Source organism: Schistocerca nitens, chromosome 7, assembly GCF_023898315.1.
Source record: "Schistocerca nitens isolate TAMUIC-IGC-003100 chromosome 7, iqSchNite1.1, whole genome shotgun sequence".
Classification (NCBI taxonomy): Eukaryota; Metazoa; Arthropoda; class Insecta; order Orthoptera; family Acrididae; genus Schistocerca; species Schistocerca nitens.
Genome location: NC_064620.1, coordinates 274,570,327 through 274,589,665, shown reverse-complemented (window position 1 = coordinate 274,589,665; position 19,339 = coordinate 274,570,327). Strand labels below are relative to the sequence as shown.

The following is a 19,339-nucleotide window of genomic DNA, read 5'->3' as shown; positions in this document are numbered from 1 at the left end:
GTCCATGATGATCAGATATTTCTGTCTGAACTACATGTGACTCATAGTTACACATATTAGTAATTATGTTGTCAATAATTGTCTCACTTTGTGAAGTCACTCTTGTTGGTGCAGTTATTGTCACTTTCATGTTATGCTGTATTAACAATTCTTCAAAATCCTGTCTTATTTTTGTGTCTTTTCCCATGTCAATGTTGAAGTCTCCACATATAATAAGATTTCTCTTCATATTCATTCTCAATAAGCTAGCAACTTTTTTTAGAAAGATGCTAATATTGCCACATGGTGACCTGTACACACAAAACACTCTAAAATCCTCTGCCACTATACCAGTAACTTCAAAGTCTTTTTCTCTAGCTATGGGAAATTTAGCAGCTTCACTGTTTACATTTTTTGATAGAGTACCTGTTTTAATATATATACAAACGCCACCACCCTTATATTTAGATCTGCAGAAGTAACTAGCTAGTTTGTAGTCCTTTATTGCCGCATTATGTATTTTACTTTCAGTTAGTCCATGTTCACTTATGCATAATATGTCTGGTCTTACTTCACTCAGGAGTACTTCTGCTTCTAATTTTTTGTTACCAAAGTACTGAATATTTTGATGAAGTACTTTTATGTAATTTTTCTTTTGTTGGTTTACATGTTGTGAGCTGTATTCTGGGGCAAATTCTTTAGTATCGTCTTTTTTTGTATGGTGCTTATATTTTTCTTTTCCAGCTGGAGTGTATGATTTTTCATCCCCTTCAGGCCATATTAGTTTCCCTTGCATCTAATGATTTTGCAGACATCTGCAAACATTCTGCTGAACGTTACAGACCCCAGTCTATTTAAATGCAAGCCATCCTTCGCTAGTGAGTTTTCACATAGGAATTTGTTTGGGTCTATAAAAATTGCCCCAAGACGATCACATTGTTCTTTAAGAGCACAGTTTATTTTGGCGATATATTTTTCACTCACCGACCTTCTGTTTATGATTCTGCTAAGTATCAGACGAGATCCTGCATACATATTTCTTGCAGAACGAATCATGTTTCTTGTTTCGCTTGCCATTTCTTCCTCACTGCTGCTCCTTAACGAATTCGTCCCCATCATAGTTATGTCTGGTTTCAGAATCTGGTTCTGTAGTATGTTGTCTTGCATTTACCATATTTTTAAAATGTTTACCGAGTTGATGCGTTCTAATACCAGGTCGTACGTCGATCTTGCAATTGGGGACAGCGATATTCTTCAGCAGCAAATCGCCAATTATTAAAAAGTCATTTTCCTTTTGTTGCGTATCTGGCGCTTTGTTTTTCCTTTTGCTGTATGTCACCACCTTCCATTTATATTTATCTTCCGGTTTTTGGCTTACTGAGTTTACCGAGACATCAACGGGAACACTTGAAATGTTGTTTTTAAACTACGGTCGGTCATTCGTATTTTCGCGATCTTCTTGCTTTTCCGTTTGATGGCTTTTACACACACAGGACTTCTTTTCTTGTATTAATGTATCGTTTTCTTTCTTGATGGTTGAAAGTTCGGTTTTTAATGCCTCAATGTCACTTCGTAGTAACTTTATAATTTCGTTTTTTGTATCAACTGCACTTACAAGATCGGCCGTTTCGTCACGTAAACAACCGTGACATGTCCACGGAAAATCATCGCTGACGAACTTTAGATTTACTTTCGCACACTTTTCGTGTAACCAGAAGTTGCATTTGATACACAGAATACCCTTCATCACACGCTTTTTACATTCTCTACACGAAGAACTGTTCATTTTTTGCCTTTTTAACGAGAGAGAAGCGTCACTACACTTTCCTATCGGCGCCATGAATATCAAGAGCTCACATGGCAACCCAGTTCTAAGCAAAAAAGGGAAGGCAGAAAGGTGGAAGGAGTATATAGAGGGTTTATACAAGGGCGATGTACTTGAGGACAATATTATGGAAATGGAAGAGGATGTAGATGAAGATGAAATGGGAGATAAGATACTGCACTAAGAGTTTGACAGAGCACTGAAAGACCTGAGTCGAAACAAGGCCCCGGGAGTAGACAACATTCCATTAGAACTACTGATGGCCTTGGGAGAGCCAGTCATGACAAAACTCTACCATCTGGTGAGCAAGATTTATGAGACAGGCGAAATACCCACAGACTTCAAGAAGAATATAATAATTCCAATCCCAAAGAAAGCAGGTGTTGACAGATGTGAAAATTACCGAACTATCAGTTTAATAAGTCACAGCTGCAAAATACTAACGCGAATTCTTTACAGACGAATGGAAAAACTGGTAGAAGCGGACCTCGGGGAAGATCAGTTTGGATTCGGTAGAAATGTTGGAACACGTGAGGCAATACTAACCTTACGACTTATCTTAGAAGAAAGATTAAGAAAAGGCAAACCTACGTTTCTAGCATTTGTAGACTTAGAGAAAGCTTTTGACAACGTTAACTGGAATACTCTCTTTCAAATTCTGAAGGTGGCAGGGGTAAAATACAGGGAGAGAAAGGCTATTTACAATTTGTACAGAAACCAGATGGCAGTTATAAGAGTCGAGGGGCATGAAAGGGAAGCAGTGGTTGGGAAAGGAGTGAGACAGGGTTGTAGCCTCTCCCTGATGTTATTCAATCTGTATATTGAGCAAGCAGTAAAGGAAACAAAAGAAAAATTTGGAGTAGGTATTAAAATTCATGGACAAGAAGTAAAAACTTTGAGGTTCGCCGATGACATTGTAATTCTGTCAGAGACAGCAAAGGACTTGGAAGAGCAGTTGAACGGAATGGACAGTGTCTTGAAAGGAGGATATAAGATGAACATCAACAAAAGCAAAACGAGGATAATGGAATGTAGTCAAATTAAATCCGGTGATGCTGAGGGGATTAGATTAGGAAATGAGACACTTAAAGTAGTAAAGGAGTTTTCCTATTTAGGGAGTAAAAGAACTGATGATGGTCGAAGTAGAGAGGATATAAAATGTAGACTGGCAATGGCAAGGAAATCTTTTCTGAAGAAGAGAAATTTGTTAACTTCGAGTATAGATTTAAGTGTCAGGAAGTCGTTTCTGAAAGTATGTGTATGGAGTGTAGCCATGTATGGAAGTGAAACATGGACGATAACCAGTTTGGACAAGAAGAGAATAGAAGCTTTCGAAATGTGGTGCTACAGAAGAATGCTGAAGATAAGGTGGGTAGATCACGTAACTAATGAGGAGGTATTGAATAGGATTGGGGAGAAGAGAAGTTTGTGGCACAACTTGACTAGAAGAAGGGATCGGTTGGTAGGACATGTTTTGAGGCATCAAGGGATCACAAATTTAGCATTGGAGGGCAGCGTGGAGGGTAAAAATCGTAGAGGGAGACCAAGAGATGAATACACTAAGCAGATTCAGAAGGATGTAGGTTGCAGTAGGTACTGGGAGATGAAGAAGCTTGCACAGGGTAGAGTAGCATGGAGAGCTGCATCAAACCAGTCTCAGGACTGAGGACCACAACAAACAACAACAACATGGGACCCATACCAAATAGGACTAACTGGGGATATTGAATGGATACAAAGAAAGGCAGCACAAATAGTAACGGCTTGTATGACTCATGAGACCCAGACTGTCACAAAGATGCTGAAAGAACTTAACTGGCAGATGCCTGAATATGGATGTAAACTATCCTGCAAAACTCTACTTAGAAAGTTCTAGAATCAAGTTTAAGTGATGAACCTAATAATATATTTCAACCTCCTACATATCCCTCCCATAGAGATCATGAAGACAAAATTAGACAAATTACTGTGTGCACAAAGATAGTTAAGCAATCATTCTTCCTGCCCCATATGTGAATGAAATGGGGAAAAATATCTCAATAACTTATACAGAGGGATGTACCTTTGCCGCACACTTCACATTGATTTGCAGAGTATGGAGGTAGATGTCGATCAATCAGGTAATTTGCAGAAGGAGTAACTAGTGAGATATGTGTTAGTTTTCTTCCGGACTGATCAGAATGGCCAGTTTCTTTCTTTATGTTAGATAGGAGCTCGCTGAACTCCTTTGCACCAGAGTACATAACTCTATGATGGACTGTAGACAAGAAGACAAAGCCTACATGAAAGCTGCTTTTATGTGATGTATGATGACTGTGTAGATGACAGTTCAGCTGAAACTGATTTTCATTATTAGCTATAAATGTTCTGTTGAATGAATACTTTATTTACTTTAGATGCTAAGCCCAAAAGACAAATCCATAAGAGAATAGTGGCTGAAAAATATACAAAATAAGGCAACATCCTTATATTTAGGTCAAACAAATTGTACACCCAATGTTTTATTTAGTGGGTGACCATAATGTCTACTTCTGGTGTCACATAATATGAGTCTTTGCAAGATTAAGTCATGAACTGTTCGCAGTGAACCAGTTGTATCTCCATTTGCCTATGATCTGAATTGTGCCTGGTAAGAGTTTGGACCTGTGCTAGCAAGTGTTTGGTTGTAGGTGTAACTGTGTGGGTGTGTGTGTGTGAATGGTATAAGAAGAGCCAGACTGCTCAAAAGCTAGTGAACAGCATTTTCTGTTACATATGTCTATGTTGGTTGGTTGGTTGTTTCGGGGAAGGAGACCAGACAGCGAGGTCATTGGTCTCATCGGATTAGGGAAGGACGGGGAAGGAAGTCGGCCATGCCCTTTCAAAGGAACCATCCCGGCATTTGCCTGGAGCGATTTAGGGAAATCACGGAAAACCTAAATCAGGATGGCCGGACGCGGGATTGAACCGTCGTCCTCCCGAATGCGAGTCCAGTGTCTAACCACTGCGCCACCTCGCTCGGTTATGTCTATGTGCCGCACATCAGTCTGCTATAGGTGAGTTATTGCTTTTCCCTTATTTTATGTATTATTCCATTATTACTTTAATATAGTTTTGTTTTGTCATTTATCACTTCTTGCATCTTTGGCTATGATTTGTGAATGCGAAAAATCCCAAGCTGCACTGTGGTGCACAGTCCATAAAATCCACATGTCCCCTTACAATTGTCTGAGCAAGTCTGTTAAAAGGTTGAGGACAGCTTCAGACATGTATTTATAAAATACTTCTGCTATTTTGCTGTCCTCTTCATTGAATGTATACTTTATGCTGTAAGCAGAAACAGTAACATCATTTATGAATTAATAGCTGATCATACTTCCATTTAGTGACTTAAAACAGCCCTGTTTAGAATAAAATAATCATGGATGGATTCAAACAACTTTTGAAACTAAATCCTTTGCCTTTGTTTCCTTCCCCAAACATATATGATCATCAGCAAGATTTGCCTTTCATTATGTACCTGAACAATTTTTAATTGTTTCATCACAACCATGGTGAGGGAAAATTTGGCTTAAACATTTTTGTTGTTGCTACTGCAATACTGTTTTACTTTAATTAGTAGTTTATGTGGTTTTCAGCACAATAATGCCTTCTGAATTAATAATCCATCATCTGTAACAACATGACTGTTTAGGAAGATGGCTAAAAGTTTTTGAAAATCACTTTAACTGTACGTACTATAAGAACTGTTTATTTTTTTATTATTCTCTAGGAGATGGTCTGATGGGTTTTTCCTGATAAACTTAAAATATCTCTCCATTCTGAGAAGCACATTTTCAGGAAAGTCATGACCTGAATGTATATCCGAATGACACAGTGGCTCGATACTCTGAAGTTTATTTTTACTGCCATGCTCCTCAGTGCATAGACAAGGTGTCACTTGTTTCTCAGTTTCAAGTGCAATTTGACTATTGTCATTTTTTGTTAACACCGTTCATGTCACCCACCATTGTGTGACAAATCAAGCTGAGATAATTTTAATTCCCCTCTTCTTTTGCCATCTGCCTCCTGAAATTCGTTTTTTCACTTTTAAATAATTACCATTAACATACAAGAATAGACTATGCATTTTCATAAAAGAGAAAGGTTGGCCCTCAGTTTTAATGAACATAACACCAGATCTAATCTTGTGCTTAGTTTATGTATGTAACTGATTCTATAATTTATTTCGACTATTACTAGTTAGTATCTTTCATTACAGGGTGAAATCAGTAATTGTTTTGTAACTTAAATTCTATTGTTGATGTATAAACAAATATAAATTCTGTACTAATTATAAACATTTGGAGGAACAACTACTAGTAATCTTAAAGTATCTATTTGGCTCGATTCAAAAACATGTTAGCAAATCCAGCCATTAATTACTTCCAAAGAATTAACAGTTTTGTCCAAAGTGTTGTTTACATAACTATATATGTTAATTTCATGATTTAAACAAATAATTTGGCTTAACCCTTGTAGTAGAAGAAACTGTTAAAGAGAACCAATTATCAATGTGTTCAGCTAATTTAATGAGTTAAGTTTTAATTGTAATTTCTGTAAATTGAACTTCGAACAATGTGTGGTTTTCAGTACCTATAATTGTAAGGATATATAAGAGCCCGATTTTTGGTCCTGAGACAGTCAGTGCATGACTGAGCTTCAGACCAGGAATCTATGTTCGTTAGAACAACAACAATGCATCAACTTAACAGTGAAATAAGTGTTACACCAATGTTTTTGTTGTTGTTGTGGTCTTCAGTCCTGAGACTGGTTTGATGCAGCTTTCCATGCTACTCTATCCTGTGCAAGCTTCTTCATCTCCCAGTACTTACTGCAACCTACATCCTTCTGAATCTGCTTAGTGTATTCATCTCTTGGTCTCCCTCTACAACTTTTACCCTCCACGCTGCCCTCCAATGCTAAATTTGTGATCCCTTGATGCCTCAGAACATCATATCTCCTCATTAGTTTTGTGATCTACCCATCGCCGGCCGCGGTGGTCTCGTGGTTCTAGGCGCGCAGTCCGGAACCGTGCGACTGCTACGGTCGCAGGTTCGAATCCTGCCTCGGGCATGGATGTGTGTGATGTCCTTAGGTTAGTTAGGTTTAAGTAGTTCTAAAGTTCTAGGGGACTGATAACCACAGCAGTTGAGTCCCATAGTGCTCAGAGCCATTTGATCTACCCATCTAATCTTCAGCATTCTTCTGTAGCACCACATTTCGAAAACTTCTATTATCTTCTTGTCCAAACTGTTTATCGTCCATGTTTCACTTCCATACATAGCTACACACCATACAAATACTTTCAGGAACGACTTCCTCACACTTAAATCTATACTTGATGTTAACAAATTTCTCTTCTTCAGAAACGCTTTCCTTGCCATTGCCAGTCTACATTTTATATCCTCTCTACTTCGACCATCATCAGTTATTTTGCTCCCCAAATAGCAAAACTCATTTACTACTTTAAGGCTCTCATTTCCTAATCTAAAACCCTCAGCATCACCCGATTTAATTCGACTACATTCCATTATCCTCGTTTTGCTTTGTCAATGTTCATCTTATATCCTCCTTTCAAGACACTGTCCATTCAATTCAACTGCTCTTCCAAGTCCTTTTAGATTAGATTAGATAAGATTTACTTTCATTCCAATTGATCCGTAGTGAAGAGGTCCTCAGGATGTGGAACATGTCAGAAAAACAACAATACATGACAAATATTTACAACTAAAACAAATAAGCTAATGTACCATTCCACAGGTCCCAAGTGGAATGATTGTCATTTTTTAATGAACACTAAGAGTCATTTTACAAAAACTAATGCACTGAATTTAAAATAAAAAAGTTTTTTATTTATTTATAAGGTAATAAACATGTAATACAACTACTGTAATACTTATTTACAATGAACACATTACTGCACTGAAATGGTGCAGAAGTTAGATTATACTTACACACACACACACACACACACACACACACACACAAATTTTCAATGAACACATTACTGCACTGAAATTGTGCAGAAGTTATGTTGTACTTATATACAAATCAGTTGGTTTTACTAAGAAATTCATCAATGGAGTAGAAGGAGTTGGTAACCAATAAATCCTTTAGGCTTCTCTTAAACTGAATTTCATTGGTTGTTAAGCTTTTTATGGCTGCTGGCAAGTTATTGAAAATGTGTGTTCCTGAATAATGCACACCTTTTTGTACAAGACTAAGTGACTTTAAATCCTTGTGAAGATTATTCTTATTCCTAGTATTGATTCCATGAATTGAGCTGTTGGTTTGAAAAAGTGATATATTTTTAATGACAAATTTCATTAAGGAATAAATATATTGGGAAGCAGTAGTTAGTATCCCTAGTTCCCTAAACAGGCTTCTGCAGGATGTTCTTGAGTTCACACCACATATAATTCTTACTGCACGTTTTTGTGCCCTGAAAACTTTAGCTTGGCTTGATGAATTACCCCAAAAAATAATCCCATATGACATTATGGAATGAAAGTAAGCATAGTATGCCAGTTTTTTCATTTTTATATCCCCTATGTCTGACAAAATTCGCATTGCAAACAGAGATTTGTTAAGACGCTTCAGCAGTTCTGTGGTGTGCTCCTCCCAGTTGAATTTATTATCAAGCTGTCTCTGAGAGAATTACAATGTCATCAGCGAACCTCAAAGTTTTTATTTCTTCTCCATGGATTTTAATACCCACTCCGAATTTTTCTTTTGTTTCCTTTACTGCTTGCTCAATATACAGATTGAATAACATCAGGGAGAGGCTACAAACCTGTCTCACTCCCTTCCCAACCACTGCTTCCCTTTCATACCCCTCGACTCTTATAACTGCCATCCAGTTTCTGTAGAAATTGTAAATAGCCTTTCGCTCCCTGTATTTTACCCCTGCCACCTATAGAATTTGAAAGAGAGTATTCCAGTCAACAATGTCAAAAGCTTTCTCTAAGCCTACAAATGCCAGAAACGTAGGTTTGCCTTTCCTTAATCTTTCTTCTAAGATAAGTCATAGAGTCAGTATTGCCTCACGTGTTCCAACATTTCTACGGAATCAAAACTGATTTTCCCCGAGATTGGCTTCTACCAGTTTTTCCATTCGTTTGTAAAGAATTCACGTTAGTATTTTGCAGCTGTGACTTGTTAAACTGATAGTTCGGTAATTTTCACATCTGTCAACACCTGCTTTCTTTGGGATTGAAATTATTATATTCTTCTTGAAGTCTGTGGGTATTTCGCCTATCTCATACATCTTCCTCACCAGATGGTAGAGTTTTGTCAGGACTGGCTCTCCCAAGGCCATCAGTAGTTCTAATGGAATGTTGTCTACTCCCGGGGCCTTGTTTCGACTCAGGTCTTTCAGTGCTCTGTCAAACTCTTCACGCAGTATCGTATCTCCCATTTCATCTTCATCTACATCCTCTTCCATTTCCGTGATATTGTCCTCAAGTACATCGCCCTTGTATAGACCCTGTATATACTCCTTCCACCTTTCTGCTTTCCCCTCTTTCCTTAGAACTGAGCTCTTGATATTCATACAAGTGGTTCTCTTTTCTCCAAAGATCTCTTTAATTTTCCTGTAAGCAGTATCTATCTTACCCCTAGTGAGATAAGCCTCTACATCCTTACATTTGTCCTCTAGCCATCCCTGCTTAGCCATTTTGCACTTCCTGTCGATCTCATTTTTGAGACGTTTGTATTCCTTTTTGCCTGCTTCATTTACTGCATTTTTATATTTTCTTCTTTCATCAATTAAATTCAATATTTCTTCTGTTACCCAGGGATTTCTACTAGCCCTCGTCTTTTTACCTACTTGAACGTCTGCTGCCTTCACTACTTCATCCCTCAGAGCTACCCATTCTTCTTCTACTGTATTTCTTTCCCCCATTTGTGACAATTGCTCCCTTATGCTCTCCCTGAAACTCTCTACAACCTCTGGTGTAGTCAGTTTATCCAGGTCCCATCTCCTTATATTCCCACCTTTTTGCAGTTTCTTCAGTTTTAACCAATAGATTCTAGTCAGAGTCCACATCTGCCTCTGGAAATGTCTTACAATTTAAAACCTGGTTCCTAAATCTCTGTCTTACCATTATATAATCTTTCTGATACCTTCTAGTATCTCCAGGATTCTTCCATGTATACAATCTTCTTTTATGATTCTTGAACCAAGTGTTAGCTATGATTAGGTCATGCTCTGTGCAAAATTCTACAAGGCGGCTTCCTCTTTCATTTCTTCCCTCCAATCCATATTCACCTACTATGTTTCCTTCTCTCCCTTTTCCTACTGATGAATTCCAGTCACCCATGACTATTAAATTTTCGTCTCCCTTCACTACCTGAATAATTTCTTTTATCTCGTCATACATTTCATCAATTTCTTCATCATCTGCAGAGCTAGTTGGCATATAAACTTGAACTACTGTAGTAGGCATGGGCTTTGTGTCTATCTTGGCCACAATAATGCGTTCACTATGCTGTTTGTAGTAGCTAACCCGCACTCCTATTTTTTTATTCATTATTAAACCTACTCCTGCATTACCCCTATTTGATTTTGTATTTATAACCCTGTAATCACCTGACCAAAAGTCTTGTTCCTCCTGCCACCGAACTTCACTAATTCCCACTATATCTAACTTTAACCTATCCATTTCCCTTTTTAAATTTTCTAACCTACCTGCCCGATTAAGGGATCTGACATTCCACGCTCCGATCTGTAGAACGCCAGTTTTCTTTCTCCTGATAATGATGTCCTCTTGAGTAGTCCCTGCCCGGAGATCCGAATGGGGGACTATTTTACCTCCTGAATATTTTACCCAAGAGGACGCCATCATCATTTAACAACACAGTAAAGCTGCATGCCCTCGGGAAAAATTACGGCTATAGTTTCCCCTTGCTTTCAGCCGTTCGCAGTACCAGCACAGAACAGCAATAGGATGTGTGTTAAAGCAATGACAGTGTCTGGTCAATTTATTAGAAAGACTGTGAACTGTGTGGTTAGGTTTTTACTGCTCCCAGATGTTCAACAGTAAAGTATTGTAGCAGTATGTGGATGTTGGCCTGCAAACTATTAATGAGGCTTCTGGAAAGTTAAAACAATAGTGCACTGGCTATATAACTGTGTAACATTTTGGGCGGGGAGCGAGGGGGGGGGAGGGGGGGGGGCTGTTATGTACAGTGAAAGTAAAAGACTGTGAAATGCACTGTGCTTCTGTCGGTTACATCATTTACAGTAGTTGCACATCCACACCCCATTTTTCAGCCAGTATGTTGATACCAAGGACAATCAACAAACAAAGAAATAAAGCAGGCAGAACCATCACAATTGGAAGGTTGGTTGCTGTTGCAAATCCTATTCACTGTCAAGAAACAGAATCACAACTGAAAAATGATGTGTACAGTATTTTCTATTATCCCACTTTTCAGTTTCCTTTTTTATCATGGCTATCAAACTTTAGTAATGTCAGGAGACACTGTGCGTGTAACATATGTTCGGCAGAAAGCAGAGTTGACCATTTGCAGCATAGCCAGGGGCTCAGACAGTTCTGTGACCATGTAGGCTGCAGATTCCTCGACTTGCGCCAAAGGGTAGTTGGGTTTTGGATTTCAATGAATAGGTCAGGTGTCCACATATGCAGGTCAGGTGTCCACATATGCAGGTGGAGGCTACATGGGTAGCAGGGGCTGTGTGGCGTGGACTGGGCAGTTTATTAGGTTAGAGAGTCTGTAGAAAACACAAGAAGGGTTTCAGTCACAAAGGGTGCAGGTTGAACACAGGAAGAATGTAGATGCAGAAACCATTAACAGTTGTAAATTGTTGTAGCTGTGTTGGGAAAATACCAGAGTTCCAAGCATTAATAGAAAGCACTGATGCTCAAATCATTATAGGCACTGAAAGCTGGCTAAAGCCAGATATAAGTTCAACCGAAATTTTTTTGTGAAGAACCTAACGGCGTTCCGAAAAGATAGGTGAAACACGGTTGGCGGTGGCGTGTTTGTTGCTGTTAGAAGTAGCTTAACTTGTCGCGAAATTGAAGTAGATACTTCCTGTGATTTAGTATGGGCAGAGGTAATTGTTGGCAACCGGAATAAAATAATAATTGGATCCTTTTACCGACGTCCCAATTCAGATGACACAGCTGCTAAAAGGTTCAAAGAAAACTTGAGTTTGATTTCAAACATTTACATGACTCATATGATAATAGTTGATGTTACTTTAATTTACCCTCGATATGTTGGCAAAAATACATGTTTAATTCCAGAGTTATGTATAAAATATCGTCCGAAATTGTGCTAAATGCATTCTCTGAAAATTATTTCGACCAGTTAGTTCATGAGCCCATGCGGATAGCAAACGGTTGTGGGAACACACTTGACCTCTTAGCAACAAATAATCCTGAGCTAATAATGAGCATCAAAACCGATACAGGGATTAGTGAACACAGGGTTGTCATAGCGAGATTGAATATTGTAATCCCCAAATCCTCCAAAAATAAGCAAAAAATATACCTATTCAAATAAGCAGATAAAAATTCACTTGGCGCCTTCCTGAGAGACACTCTCCACTCATTCCAAATTAATAATATAAATGTAGACCAGATGTGGCTTAAATTCAAAGAAATAGTATCGGCAGCAATTGAGAGGTTTATACCAAATAAACTTAACAAACGACGGAGCTGATCCTCCTTGGTACACAAAATGGGTTAGAACACTGTTGCAGATACAACAAAACTAACACACCAAATTTAAACAGACGTAAAATCCACAAGATTGGCGATCTTTTACAGAAGCTCGAAATTAAGCATGGACTTCAATGCGAGATGGTTATAACAGTTTCCACAATGAAACTTTGTCTCGAAACCTGGAAGAAAATCCAAAGAGATTCTGGTCATATGTGAAGTATGTTACTGGCAAGAAAATCAATGCCTTCTCTGTGTGACAGCAATGGAGATACTATCGAAGACAGTGCTGCCTAAACACAGCCTTCTGAAATGCCTTCACAAAAGAAGACAAAGTAAATATTCCAGAATTCGAATTGAGAACAGCTGCCAACATCAGTAACGTAGAAGTAATATCCTCGGAGTAGTGAAGCAACTTAAATCACATAATAAAAGCACGTCTTCTGGTCCAGACTGTATACCAATTAGGTTCCTTTCAGAGTATGCTCATGCATTAGCTCCATACTTAACAATGATATACAACCATTCGCTCGATGAAAGATCCATACCCAAAGACTGGAAAGTTGCACAGGTCAGACCAATATTCAAGAAAGGTAGTAGGAGTAATCCAGTAAATTACATGTCCATATCATTAACGTCAATATGCAGCAGGATTTTGGAACATATATTGTGTTTAAACATTATGAATTACCTCAAAGAAAACCGTATTTTGACACACAGTCAACATGGTTTTAGAAAACATCGTTCCTGTGAAACACAACTAGCTCTTTATTCACATGAAGTGTTGAGTGCTATTGACAAGGGATTTCAGATTGATTCCATATTTCTGGATTTCTGGAAGGCTTTTGACATGGTACCACACAATGGATTTGTGATTTCCCCTCAGAGAGGTCACAGTTCATAGTAACTGACGGAAAGTCATCAACTATAACAGAAGTGATTTCTGGCATTCCCCAAGGTAGTGTTATAGGCCCTTTGTTGTTCCTTATCTATATAAATGATTTGGGATACAATCTGAGCAGCTGTATTAGGTTGTTTGCAGATGCCGCTGTCATTTATCGACTAATAAAGTCATCAGAAGATCAAAACAAATTGCAAAATGATTTAGAAAAGATATCTGAATGGTGCAAAAATTGTCAGTTGACCCCAAATAATGAAAAGTATGAGGTCATCCACATGAGTGCTAAAAGTAATTCGTTAAACTTCGGTTACACAATAAATCAGTCTAATCTAAAAGCCGTAAATTCAACTAAATACCTAGGTATTACAATTATGAACAACTTACATTGGAAGGAACACATAGAAAATGTTGTGGGGAAGGCTAACCAAAGACTGCATTTTATTGGCAGGACACTTAGAAAATGTAACAGATCTACTAAGGAGATTGCCTACAATATGCTTACCCATCCTCTTTTAGAATACTGCTGTGCTGAGTGGTATCCTTACCAGATAGGACTGATGGAGTACATCGAGAAAGTTCAAAGAAGGGCAGCACGTTTTGTATTATCGTGAAATATGGGAGAGAGTGTCACGGAAATGATACAGGGTTTGGGCTGGACACCATTAAAAGAAAGGTGTTTTTCGTTGTGATGGAATCTTCTCACGAAATTCCAATCACCAACTTTCTCCTCCAAATACGAAAATATTTTGTTGACACCGACCTACATAGGGAGAAGCGATCACCTAGATAAAATATGGAAAATCAGAGCTTGTATGGAAAGATATAGGTGTTTCTGTGCATTATATGAGATTGGAATAATAGAGAATTGTGAAGGTGGTTCGATGCACCCTCTTCCAGGTACTTAAATGTGATTTGCAGAGTATCCATGTAGATGTTGATGAATAACATATACATATGCAGCTAAAGTCTTTCATAAATGAGAAGTCCAGAGAAAGCCTTTATCCAACAGTGGATAATGAGGAAGCCTAGAGACGTCCTTTATCCAAGAGTGGATGTCATTTTGTATGCACAGGTGGCTGAAGGGGACAATACACCAACAATAAGGATCATGATGACCATGCAGCTTGTATACATTTCAGATGATGCTGATACTACAGTCTGAACTGCCACCATTGGCCCACTTGCCACACTAAGACTGAGATGGCCGACATTTACCATCAACACTTAGCTATTTATGTTGCACATGTACACTGACTACTTTTCTCCTGCTATGCCCCTTGGACAGCCAAATTCTTGTGGCACAGCTACTGTATAACAGGAAGGTCACCATTCCTATGCAGCACTGTCATTCCAGCCAGTCACAAGATAGACACTACAGTGTCATTAAAACACTAGAACGTCTAGAACTGGTAGTGTGACAAAAGAGAACAGTGTGCTTTATGCCCTTGAGCATACACTTAGCACAGCTGTGTCAGCATGTTTATTTTGGTGAAGTTATGTGGAATGAGAAGAATGTAACACTAAAGTCAGCAAAAAGCTTTTTTTCTTTCTGGACTACTACTAATATACAGGAACATTATAACTAGACCTAAATTATGTAATTCTATATGATACATTTGGGCATATAACACTAATGATTTTAAAAATGTATGTGAACTTTGATGTAATCTTTATAATTGCAATGTTTTAAAGTATATGAGCTTTAGGAACAATCATATGCATTTTGCAGCAAATAACTTTAATGGTTGCATAAGTCTTTTGCCATTGTTTTATAAAAAATCAGCCATTTACTGATTTAACATTTTCCCTCTTGCATTAATGTTAGTGTTGTTTTTATTGTGTTCGTCAGTCTGAAGACTAGTTTGATGCAACTCTAAATGTTAGTCTATCCTGTACAAACCTCTTCATCTCTGCACAACTACCACAACCTACATCCAGTTGAAGCTACTTACTGTATCCTTCCTCAACAATTTTTACAACCCACTCCCCCCCCCCCCCCTCTCTCTCTCTCTCTCTGTCTCTCTCTCTCTCTCTCTCTCTCTCTCTCTCTCTCTCTCTCTCTCTCACACACACACACACACACACACACACACACTTACTTCCAATTACCAAATTGACAATTCCTTGATGCCTAAGGATGTGTTTCAACAACCAATCTCTTCTTTTAGTAAAGCTGTGACACAAATTTCTTTTTTCTCCATTGTCAATACATACAAGAGGTATGAATATCTTGATTCTTTCCTTGCAACGTCATGCAATTAGATCCATTAACCTAATCGTTATGAAATTCATAGAAGTATAGAGTATTTTTTTCTAATTAGTCAGGTTAAAGATGCAGGAGCTTATAATGTTATTTGGTATGAATGAGGAAACATGCCACATGGATACTGGTAGTCTGCTACTTTAATGTTTTAAAATTTTGACAGATATACATGATAAGAGATGTGTGAGGATAATTTGTACCCTAAAAAAAAATTATGAAACAGAACCATAGTGTGATTAAAAACCCCATACTTCTATTTTTCTATTTCATAATTTTTATTTACTTATTTGTCACATTTTATACACTTTGTTGCTGCTCTCAAATACTCTTAAACAATAATGGCAGGCTGGGTAGTACTGCAGTCAAAGCTGAATAATACATAAAGACAAACTGTGAACGAGAACTGTTACGCCAGCATTATGGAAGTGTCTCTTACAGTATGAAACTTGAAAAAATTAATGAGTGTAGTGTAGTGAGGAAACATGTTTTCGTCTAAAAAAGACAAATGAACTGTGTGAAACTGAATTTAACTTCAATGACTTCTCATTTCAATAATTTATAATTTAATAGCAAGTAGTCAAAGTGATGGGGGATTGATGGGGGGAGGAGGGAGGGGGGTGGGGGTGGGGGTGAATGAAAGCAATTAGTCTTCAGCTTACTGTCTTGAAATTATCCAGTTTTCAGACAGCTGAGAGAATATCTGGAAAATAAATAAGATTAAGGTTTAGGATGATGAAATCATTAGAAAGGTCATAATGAAAAATGTTCAAATAATTTGCACTTTAATTATCAGTCTAGTGACCCTGGAGGGTAGCAGTAATGTTATAAGTACTGAAAGACAGATGGGAGTAGTTTTACTAGAATCAAAACCAAATTACAACCCTTAGACTGTGTTTTCCTGATGTGCAAGCCACTTACCACCTCTAAACTCGACTCACATCATACGAGAAAAATGTACAGTTATCTCGCTGCATGTCACTTGACAGGTGCTGCCTTCTGTTGTCAATTCTAAAATTACTTTGAAAGAAACAGTAGCAAGTGACTTGCTGTAATGGCTGATTGAGTCAATGTGAGCTCGCACTATTGTGAGTTTAATGTGTGAAATCTTCAGGTTTTGCAGTTTGCTGTAATTCTGCTACAAATATGTCATGTTACTAGAGTGAGCAAGAAATTCTGGAAGCTCAAGAGGAATACTTTAATGGGTCTGGATTGGAGAGAGAAATATCTCTGCGATAATAGGCTGAAGAGAATTCATGTTCAGCTAAGCTGCATTCTGCTACAATTTTTCATCACTTGGGACCAGAAAATGTAGCACGTATTTTTGGCAAAATTCATGTCTATTTTTTTGCAAAATAAGCATCTATTTTTGTAGAAATCTGTAACTATTTTCTTTGTTTGTAAATGATTAGACATGCAAATTTAAAAGGTTGTCATGTTACATGAGTGAAGACAAATAAATTATTAGTTCTTTGAAACTGACTGTTAAAAAAAGTGCTCATTGGGAACTTTTTGACTGGAATGTTCACTTATACAAAAACTTCAACACCAAATGGCCTTAGTTTTCTTTGTTTGGCAGTATTTAAGCTTTCAAAAATGATTGTTCTGTTGAAAAGAAGCAGCATTTTCCCGCCAGTTAATGTTTCTGGACATTCTCTTTTGCCACAGAATTTGAAGATTAAAACATCTTCAGACTACTAATTGTGACCTATCATGGGCATTCATAGCCCTACGATCCATGCTTGACACCGCTACAAAAAGAACTAATGAAGCACTTAGCGTAGAAGTAGAACTGAACGTACGGCAACTCGATTTTAACGTTAGGGAAATTTCGGCGCCATGAAAAAATGTTACAGATTTTGTTTTACAATCCCTATAGCACAGTGGGCAGGCACTATAGGTTATAGTTGCAGATGGCCGCGAATGTAAAGAGACTAGAATTTTGACTGCCACAGGGGATGGAGCGATGTGTGGAAACAATTCCTGCTTCCATTTCACTGGGCAGCAGCCTACAGCAGAACTGACACATTTTCATATGGATCACCTATCTCTTCTGGTGTTGCAAGGGTCGTAAACAAAATCGGTGCTGGACCAGGATTAGCCACTTCAATTATTTCAAAGTAAGAAAAGAAAATGCATAAGACACAACACAAAGCGTTTGGGGATGGCTACGCACAATTGCTTGTTGAAGTAAGCAGAGTATTGTTAATGACATAGTTCAGGCCCGACCTCAGGCAGTATTCAATGCAACTACAGTTCAAAACATCTGCCACCTAAATTGCAATGTTAAAACTGTCTGCTTTATCCTGTCTTTTGAGCTTTAGTTAACAAATAAACATACGTGTTTCTTTCTTATAAAACGCTAGGTTCCATGGCTGAGTACTACGTTGCATTATGCAACATGTGTCTTAAACAGACCATTCAACTGTCCACAATTGGCATGGCACCAGATCATTGAGCACATTGATACATTGTTGCGTTCGTACACTTTATTTCGCAAGTAGGTTCTTGGCATGTTATCTTTCCAAACTGGGTTTATCCAGATGATGTACAATGCCAGTAACGGCTTACATTTTTGATATTGTATGCAGAAAAAAAGCTATTTAAAACTCTCTCTGATAACCGGCTCACATGGATGCAATTCGCTATGAAACAAAGCTATTAAGTAATTTCACATTTGAGGCAGGATTCGCATCTATTTTGCATTTATTGCAAAATGCAAATTTTTCCAGTCCCTTTTCATCACTAATATTGTTGGTACAGACACTACCATTGTAATTACATTTCAGTTCTGTTTTATTTATCTTAATCTCAACTCTTTTATACATGAAGCTCATGATGAGGCAGCATATAACATGAGTCCTCAAGATTCATTTGCAGAAAACAAGGCAGTTCACTAGTAAAACAAGCAGGAAAGAAACAAAATGATATTGCTCTGAATTTGACACACCACTCTATATATACAGATTATTTTAGACTTTGGCATACAAAAGACATTTTCATATGAAACTACTCAAGAAATTTTCTTTCTGGAAAGATAATTACACTTTTGGCTATCATTATAGTAAAATTTGTACTCTAAAAAAAAATTCAAATAAATATGAAAAATAAACCTTAAAGCTTGGTCTTTTTGTGTGTGTCACCCTTTACGATATATCAAAACAAAATTACCAGTAATGTTTCAATGATGGCAAAAAGGGGTCAAAATTTTTCTGTGTAGCATGTTCTCAAAATCTTAGTATACATGTACGCTGATCAGTATCCCCATTTATAACTATTGTTTGCCAGCTATGATGATTACAATGAAATGAGAAAAAAAAAATAGTGTACCTTTTATCTGTTGCTGAGGGCTACCATTAGCTTGTGCTTCTGCTGGGTTAGCTGCTTCACTATTCCCTGAATTTTGCCTGCCTCGTAAACTATTCTCAGGCCCACTGGCGTTGTCCATGCTACTCTTGTCTACCACTAATAATGATCCATCAGCTAACGCACAGTAACGCATATGCCTTTTGCAACCCTGAAAAATAAACGTGTTAATGAAATCTAATTACAGAATACAAATGATAATTGGCAACAATGTGAGAAATGACAAACACTATCACTTAAAAGCTTATTTCTTAAAAGCAAGTTATTGCAGATACAACTCATTTTCCTCAAAGTGT

At 37.7% G+C, this 19,339-nt stretch overlaps 1 protein-coding gene across 3 annotated transcripts in view; it reads right to left on the bottom strand.

The window, feature by feature from the left end:
• LOC126195408 (gastrula zinc finger protein XlCGF57.1-like) overlaps nt 1-19,339 on the bottom strand; it is a 201,697-nt gene that overhangs the window by 114,133 nt on the left and 68,225 nt on the right. For all 3 annotated transcript variants that reach the window (XM_049934004.1, XM_049934005.1, XM_049934003.1), the window contains one exon: nt 19,008-19,194. In XM_049934004.1, the coding sequence (XP_049789961.1) occupies nt 19,008-19,194 (187 nt within the window). The remainder of the gene's footprint in view (nt 1-19,007; nt 19,195-19,339) is intronic.